This window comes from Mastomys coucha, unplaced genomic scaffold (genome assembly GCF_008632895.1).
Source record: "Mastomys coucha isolate ucsf_1 unplaced genomic scaffold, UCSF_Mcou_1 pScaffold3, whole genome shotgun sequence".
NCBI lineage: Eukaryota > Metazoa > Chordata > Mammalia > Rodentia > Muridae > Mastomys > Mastomys coucha.
Genome location: NW_022196909.1, coordinates 47714403 through 47723450, shown reverse-complemented (window position 1 = coordinate 47723450; position 9048 = coordinate 47714403). Strand labels below are relative to the sequence as shown.

At 48.1% G+C, this 9048-nt stretch overlaps 1 protein-coding gene across 2 annotated transcripts in view; it reads right to left on the bottom strand.

The window, feature by feature from the left end:
- Positions 1 to 9048, bottom strand: part of Ilrun (inflammation and lipid regulator with UBA-like and NBR1-like domains) — a 70194-nt gene that overhangs the window by 29005 nt on the left and 32141 nt on the right. For both annotated transcript variants that reach the window (XM_031348792.1, XM_031348791.1), the window contains exon 3: positions 5630 to 5827. In XM_031348792.1, coding sequence (XP_031204652.1) covers positions 5630 to 5827 — 198 coding nt within the window. The remainder of the gene's footprint in view (positions 1 to 5629; positions 5828 to 9048) is intronic.

Genomic DNA, 9048 nt, shown 5'->3' with positions numbered 1-9048 from the left:
GTCCCAGGCCCTATTCTGACCAGGCAGAGCCACAGTCCCAGGCCCTATTCTGACCAGGTAGAGCCACAGTCCCAGGCCCTATTCTGACCAGGCAGAGCCACAGTCCCAGGGCCCCACCCTAACCAGGCAGAGCCACAGTCCCAGGGCCCCATACTGACCAGGCAGAGACAGAGTCCCAGCTCCTGTGGAGGTAGATGGAAGCCTGCCCCACCCTGTACCCTAAGCAGGCAACAGCAAGACACCGGCAGGAGCAGGAAGGACTTCCTCCTTTCTGACCACATCACCCACTGAGCCGTCCTGATCCCACAACTGTGCCTTGCACCAAGTGGAACATACACTCCCAGTGCTGTCCTCCCACCACAGAAACTGCTACAGTGTACTAGGAGTGGGTCTGCCCTACAGAGCGAGCCATTAACCAGCCGCACACTGAAATGACACTATGCTGAAAGAACCAGGCCCCATCATTTACGCACGTTTTAAATACATTTTAACTTTACTCACTGTGTGCTTCTCTGCAGGTATGCTCATCCACAGGGTGCTTGTGGGGGTCAGACGACAGCCTGTAGGCTGGCTTCTCTTTCTATGAGGGAGCCCAGGCATGAGGCACAGGCTGTTAGGCTTGGTGACTGGCCTTGACTTACAACGGCCATCTCACCAGCCCATTCTGAACATTTTAAAAGTCCCCGAGTAAGTCTTGGGTCACATATAAGGTCTCTTTACTAAACACTTCTAATTTTGAAATAAAAAAAGAGAAACTACAAAAGGAAAAACTAGTTTAGTGCCATTATGCCAATACCTGACTCAAGCCTTCTCCACCATGTCAAAATAAAGGATGAGACTTGCCATTCAGCGAGATAAAGAGGCGGGCGGAACCCACAGGCTGGAGAAGCAGGCTCAGCATATTCATTCCCTCTGCACAGAAGAAAACGCAAAAGCTCTCTCAAGCCAAAAGGAACCATCTCTATGCCTTCGAGGCTAGCCTGATCTACACAGTAAGCTACAGGACAGCCAGGACTACAAAAGGCCCTGCCTCAAAAAACAAACAATCCAACCCCCAAAAAGACAGAGCAGATAATAAACTGGTTTTCTTTCTTTCTTTCTTTCTTTCTTTTTTTCTTTCTTCCTTTCTTTTTTTGGTTTTTCAAGACAGGGTTTCTCTGTGTATCCCTGGCTGTCCTGGAACTCACTCTGTAGCCCAGGCTGGCCTGGAACTCAGAAATCCGCCTGCCTCTGCCTCCCAAGTGCTGGGATTAAAGGCCACCACTACCCGGCTGAATGAACTGGTTTCTAACTGAAGTCTTTTGCACTGTCAGCGAAGGCCACAAAAGCACTAACTATGTGGTGGGTGTCAGCCACCATTACAGGGCAGACCGCAAGCTTCTCACCTCGAGGCCTACGGTGACAGTCACAACCCAAGCAGTAACTCGGGAATATACACTGCATGGAAGACTCAAGCACTGACTCGGAGGACAGGCAGCCATCACGCCACACCTCCCTGCCTGTGGGAAAGCCTGGAGAGCCTCGTCTGGGACAAGAACACAGAAGGGATTTACTAAGAAATTCCCACTGCAAAATAATCCAACAAAAGTTTGCACGTATTAAAATTTGAATTCTTATTCCTGGCTTGTACTGCTTCATAAATTGAGGAAGTACCGTGCATTCAATGTGTTCGTTTAGCAGGGTAGATAAATGCCCGTGAGTCAAGGCAGCTGGCTTCACATGGTGAGTTCCAGGACAGCCAGGGCTACACAGTGAGACCCTGCCTCAACAAACAACAGAACAAAACCAACAGCCCCCAGGTCAAAAGGAAGCCACCACTAGCTTATCCCAGAAGCCTGGGCTGTGGTGCTGCACAAGACCCTTCTGCCAGAACAGGGCTGATGAGGGTGTTTCTAAGGACAACCTGGGCTGGCGGGGCTGGCAGACAGACACTTTCAATCTCAGTACTTGAAAGGCAGAAGCAGACTGGCTGATCTCTGTGAGTTTGAAGCCAACCTGGTCTGCACAGTGACTTTCAGGAAAAGTTCAGAGTACGTAACACAGAAACCCTGTTGAAAAAAACAAACAAAGCAGCCGGGCGGTGGTGATGCACACCTTTAATTCCAGAGGCAGATGGATTTCTGAGTTCCAGGCCAGCCCTGTCTACAGAGTGAGTTCCAGGACAGCCAGGGCTATACAGAGAAACCCTGTCTCAAAAAAAAACAAAAAAACAAAAAAACAAAAAAACAAAACAAAACAAAACAAACAAACAAAAAAACCCAAATCCTCAAAGCTCTGTACCTGCTACCAATCCTTGTGGGTGGGGACTGTGGCGTCAGTGAAAGCAAGCACAAAGAAAACGATGCTGAGCCTTCCCGTGAGGCTGCTCGGCCAGGACAGGCAAGACATGCAAGTGTGTGGCTGGTCGCTGCCGCCCCACAGAGGTGACCACTGTTCATACAACTTGTCTTTCCAGTGCAGGGGGACGGGGGTCCAAACACACCCATCTGCATTTCAGAGATTTCTCTGAAAAATGCAGTGGTTTCTTTCTTTGTTATTGTTAATCTTAAATATACTTTAAATATTTTTAAATATTTAACTACTTTTGAAACTGTGGTATAATTACACCCTTTCCTCACCCACTCTCTGAAGCACAGCTACTTCACACACTGCCTCTGACTTAGATCTAGGCAGATATAACCACCTGCTGGAACATGCCCAACAGCAGGCTTCCTTGTCCCAATCTGAAATAGCCAGTCTCAGAAAAAGAAAGATTTTAAACTTCATTTGCAACTTTAAGTGCTCCTTCTACAATACTTTTTTCAGACAAGTCTCACCAGTTTAGAGCAGTGTATCTTCCAAAACAAAACTGTGTTTTCTAGGGTTGTTCCTGAACACTCACATCTTATGGGAGCCGTCTAGAGAACACTAGAGGAATTTCTATGGTGAGGAGACAGCTGAGGTCAGGAGCACTGGCTTAGGCCCAGGCACCCACGTGCTGGCTCACAACCACCTGTTCCTCCAGTTCCATGGAGACGTGCTGCCCTCTTCTGGCTTCTCAGAGTACCAGGCACACATGCAGTGAAGGTAAAAACACTCATGTACATAAAAAATAAAATAAAAATTTAAGGTGGGGATGGGGTAGGAGAGTAAACATCTTTAATCCCAGCATTCAAAAGAAAAAAGGGAAGGTGGATGATCTCTGTGAGTTCAAGGCCAACCTGGTCTACAGAGCGAGTTCCAGGACAGCCCGAGCCATGTACTAGGACCCTGCCACAAAAACAATCAAACCAAAAGACAAATAAACGAAAAAAAAGATATTTTTTTCCAAGAAGAACTAAAATAATTCTACGTATTTAATGTCTGCGTGTGATGCACACAGACCACAGTACTTCAGTATGCATGTGGCGGTCAAAGGACTCCTTACAGGGGCTGGTCCTTCCTGCACAAATGTGGATTCTGGGCATAGAAATCAACTCCCCACAGCAGGCTCTTCCTGCACTGAACCATCTCAGTGACTCAAAAAGACAGATGCTCTAAAGGAGGTCTAACATGTAAAAAGAAGCCTAGGATGGTGGCCCATACACTAATCCTGTCACGGCCAACCTTGCCTTCTGAATATTAAGGAAAATATACCGTTCCTCCTTTAGTTGCTTTGTCAGAGGAACAAGTCTATGTTATATATACTTGTATATACACTTACATCAATTTATTCTCATCTAAAAACAATGACATTCATTTTAAAACTTTAGTAAGCTGCAGTGAGCAGTGCAAAAATAAAATAAAGCAAGAACCCAGCATATAGCCAGGGGTGATGCCGCACACCTCTAATCGTAGCACCTGGAAGGTACAAGCAGAAAAGCATCATTATAAGCCAAGGCCAGCCTAAGCTATATAGAGAGGCCCAGGCCAGCCTGGGCTACACTGAGAAATCCTGTTTCAAAACAAAATTTAAAAAGAGATAAATAAAAACTTTACTGAGAAAGGCATGGGGAATGCATCTGTAATCCTAGGACCTGGTGGTTGGAGGCAGGAAGATCTGGAGTGATCGCTGGAGCTAGGGAGATGACTCAGGGGTTAGGAGGATACACTGCTGTTGCAGAGCATTAGGTTTAGTTCTCAGCATTCACACCGAAACTCACAGCCACCCATAACTCCAGTTCCAGGGGATCTGATGCCGCTTTCTAACCTGCAAGGGTTCTTACATTCACATAGTGTACCCGCACGCACGCATACACGCACAGACATACATACCTACACATGAAATTAAGTATTTTTAAAAAAGAGTTTAGTACTAGTCTGGGTGAGCCCTTTCTAGTTGGAGGCAGAAAGGTTAGAAGAAGGTCACTGGTGACTCAGCTACAGAGGAAACTCAGAATAGCCTGGGCTACACCAGATCTGTCTCAAAGGGGGAGGGTGCTGGAGCTTTGGCTCAGACCATCTGTAACTCAAGCCCAGGGATCCAGCGCCCTCTCTGGTCTCTGAAGGCACTGCATGCCGGTGATGTACAAGCATTCAGGCAGATACCACCCACAGACCATAACAAAATGACTACAGAGGGACCGGAAGGAAGCAGTGCATTTTCCTGGGCAGGGAAGAAAGTAGAACAGGGAAGGGAACGAGGGACGGTGATGGTGTTAGGCCATGAGAAGAGCAGAAATCTGCTGGAAAGAAAGGTTTTGGACAGTGAGGACAGAAGGGAGCAATGACACAGAGACTGGGGTGGGGATGGTCAGGCTGTCAGGAATCTGGCTCTATGACAGGAGGCCCAGGCCGAGCAATGATGTCACGTAAGCGCTGGAACACACTCCTTCTACTATGAAATCTTTCAGACTGCAGACATACCTCGTTTCCATGAGCTGAATATGTGCATATTACTTCGGGGATAGGTGACGTACCAGCCAAGGCCCCACTCCCAGACCAGTTAAGAACTCCCTGAAGGGCAAAGGAGATGTGGGAGCAGCAGGAACCGGCTGTGATTGCGGACATAACAGGCCAGGTTTGGCAGTTCCCGAGAGAGGTTGTTGGCAGGCAGCTAATTTTTTTTATAGAAAAATTTGAAGTCCCAACCTACAGAACCCCCAGGTGCTCTGTCCATAATCAGTTAAAACAAAGAGTTGGAGCTCTGAAACAGGCCCTGGCCACAGAGTGGAGTCTGCACACACAGCCTGTGCAGGCACCTAGGAGCGCGAGCTGCTAATGCCACATGGTGGATGGAATCAGCAGGCCCAGGGAAACTTGCAGAATGCAGAGGTGCAGCACTGTTTAAAAAGTGAGACAATAATGGGAGGGAATAATGCTAGCAGTCGGAAGACAGCCACGTTCTGTGCGCTCCTTCATCTCCACAGCTTCATGTCCAGGGAAGCTCCTAACAAGTGTGCAGCAGTCTTATGACAGCGCCTTTGGGACTACCCTCTGAGGCCAGCACCCAGGACATGACGGTTGACAATGTCAAGCACACCTCACACAGGTCACTAAAGCTCACATTTCTAGGATAAAGGGCATATCCTAGACTGGACCAATACACCACCACCGTCAAGGCCTTCGCCTGCACGGCCAGAGAGCCACACTGTCACTGTAGTGTACCCAATGGCTCCGTGAGGAGCGCCATGGTGCACACAAGGCGCTGCTGGTACAAGGACACACTCACCTCCATAGTAGAGCCCAGTAGCAGTGCACATCCGCCACTGGCCCTGGTACATGCCTGCTCTGCTGGGGCTGCACATCTGGACACTGACGTCTGCGATCTCTTGGGGCTCTAGTGATCTCACCATCACCATGTTCACATGTCCAAACTGGTCTCCCCCGACATATTTAAGACAAACCCCTGGAGGCCATGCCTCTGCTCCTAAGTTCAAACAAAAAAAAAAGAAAAGAAAAGAAAAAAAAACCTGTTAGGCAATCAGTTGTATAGTGTTGGAGTTTCTCTTCAAACTGTGGAAAAGGTCTCTTCGTATAATACCACGTCATCATCATCATCACGTCTCATGTCACTCAGCACAGAGAACTGTGAGGGTGGGGGAAATGGTTCAGCAGGTAACGTGCAAAAAGCCAGATGAAGTTAGCTTGACCCCTGGAACTCATATAACACGAGAAGATCAATTCCCTCACACTGGATGTCCTTGTGCATATTCACTCATTCAAAACTCGAGTGCACATGAGTGGAGACACCCCCCCACACACACACTTTAAATGGATGTTTTTTTAAAAAGGAATGTGGAAAACCAACCTGTAACCAACAGCCTCCCTCTATAACTTGGCAAATGTCACAGGCAAAATCATTCCTTAAGATCTGTGTGAGGTGACCATGCTCACTCATATAAGCCACGGGATATCCATGGAGAGAAAGCCACGCCCACACCTAGGAGAGACGGGTTTGCTACTAAAAGGAAACAAGTGGCCATCTTCACTGGAATTTTTAAAGGACAAACATGGCCAGTTCCAGTGGTACAAACTTGTGAGAGCAGCTCTCAGGAGCTGAGGCCAGCCTGGTCTGCTAGAGCAAGCTGCAGACCACCTCAGCCACACCAAGGCTTTGTTTAGAAATGAGGAGGGAGGGAGGAGAGAGTCTGCTGCAGTGCTTCTCACAGGGCAAAGGCTCACTTCACCTTCTAAGCATAGGAACCTGGGTTTGAGCCAAAGGTCTCATACAAGAAGCTGGTAGGGCTGGGGAGGTGGCTCAGCAGTTCCAGGGCCTGCCGGGCAAGCAAGATGACTAACATTTGAATCCCTAACCCAGGTAAGTGCTACTCGGGCATGGCAGCTCTCCTGGTCTAGAAGAGTCAGGATACTCAGAGCAAGCTGGCTACCAAGAGCTGAGATGTGAGCTCAGGGTCTGACTCAGAGACCTGCCTCTTACGTAAGGAAGATCAGTAGATGCAGATTTCCCAACACAAACCAAGGCCTCTGTTAGAACAGTACATACCCACATGGGCACGAGTAAACACTTGTGCGTGCTTACAAATATGCATACACAGAGACATTCACAGACACAGCATCTACAGCAAAAACTTGACAAAATTAATATAAAAGGCCAGATGTAGTACCATGTGCTGGTAATATCAGTCACAGGTAGTGCGGATCTCTGAACCCTGCCGCAGGCCAGCCAGCCCAGCCTAGCTGGCAGGTCACACTCAGTAAAGGGCTGTCTCCAAATCACAGCAGACAGTACATGAGGCTGTCCTATGCTATGGCTTACAGGCACACCTTGTTCATGTTGCCCAGTTTAATACTTTTCTTCTGGGATTTTTTTTTTTTTTTTTTGGTTTTTCGAGACAGGGTTTCTCTGTGTAGCCCTGGCTGTCCTGGAACTCACTCTGTAGACCAGGCTGGCCTCGAACTCAGAAATCCACCTGCCTCAGCCTCCCAAGTGCTGGGATTAAAGGCGTGCGCCACCACTGCCCAGCCTCTTCTGGGATTCTTAATTATAAAATACAGGGCTCAGAAATTGCTTAGGTGTCAGGTTCAAACAGTAAGGGGACAGCGCACAACTTGAGTGCTCTCCATATAAATGGACCGTGGTCTCAGGAGTAGTGGCATCAGGCAGGGCAGTAACACAAAGGACGGGAGCAGCCATGCTTCTCACCTGCTTCTTGTTTAAATGTCAGTCAGGTGCTAGACGGAGCACAGTACCTCCACGTGCTCTCCTCTGAACTATCTCCAACACAGTCAACAGTACTGTCTCTAATTTTATTAAGACGTGATTTTTTTTTTTTTTTTTTGAGACAAGGTTTCTCTGTGTAGCCCTAGCTGGCCTAAAACTTGCTCTGTAGACCAGCTTGGCCTCAAACTGAGAGATCCTCTGTCTCTAGAGTGCTAGGACAAAGGTGTGCATGCCCATGCCCAACTAAGGTGCTCCCTCTTTTAAAAGTGGCTCACACCTACCATCCCAGCAACGAAATAAATGAAACAGGAGGATTGCTGCCAGTCTAAGGCAAGCCTGGGGTACACTGTAAGTGTAGACGCTGAGCGGTGGGGAGACACTCAGCAGAGAACACACCTGCTCTCACAGAGGACCGTGTTCTCTCCCAGCACCCACACAGCAGCTCACAGCCTTTAACTCTAGCTCGGATGGATCGAACACTTTATTCAGACCTCCTCAGGCTCAAGGTCAAACCCACACTAAGACACACATCTATGCATAATCTAAAAATTAATATAAATCATTTAAACATAAAAAGAAACAAACAACAACAACAAAATACCAGTAATTTCTGCCAGCAACCAAAGTGGCCCAGGCCCCAGAAGCTGGGTTTAAAAGACTGCTGAATCCCAGGAGCTCAGGCCATCCAGGCAGAGTAGCAGGGTATTAAAACACAGAGGCTGCCAGCCAACGGCTGCCTTACAGTCTAAAGGGCAACCACGGCTGGCAGACAGGTAGCTCGGGCACTGATATCCCACAACAATGCTGTCTCTCCACTGGGGGCCTGGCACACCTTATTGCTGTAAGAAAACAGTGGGTTACATGAAGTGCCTTAGAAATGTCACCAAGACTCAAGAGGAGAAAGGTACAAATTCACAATCTCTCTCTCTCTCTCTCTCTCTCTCTCTCTCTCTCTCTCTCTCTCTCTCACACACACACACACACACACACACACACACACCCTGTAACAAGGCAATGTCTGTTAGCACAAAAATGCCAGAAGAAAATATGGTTAGCCAAGACTACAGTGGGACTTGGCTATCTTGAGCAGACAAGCATAAATGGCTGAGACGCAGGCTCCCAGCGATGCACAGAACAGTGTGCTGCTACCGTACAGGGAAATACAGAGGAGTAACAGCTAGAGCTCCTAGCTAGGGTGGCCTCTTCTGGACATCCTTGCTAACTGTGTCTGTTTGATGTGCTGCATTAAGCAGCTCTTGAAGAGAGAAGTAGAAAGAGGTGTCCACCCTCTTGAGAGTCTAAAAGGACTCCAAATTAGGTCGATCTTTCTGGAGCATAAGGGCCACACATGAGCTATGTCCTCGGAAAGTAAGTTCCATATTCGATTAAGGTGCCAGTGCTCTGTTATCACAAAACAAACCAATAAAGCAGCTAACCACCACCCACCATCCCACCACCCCACCATC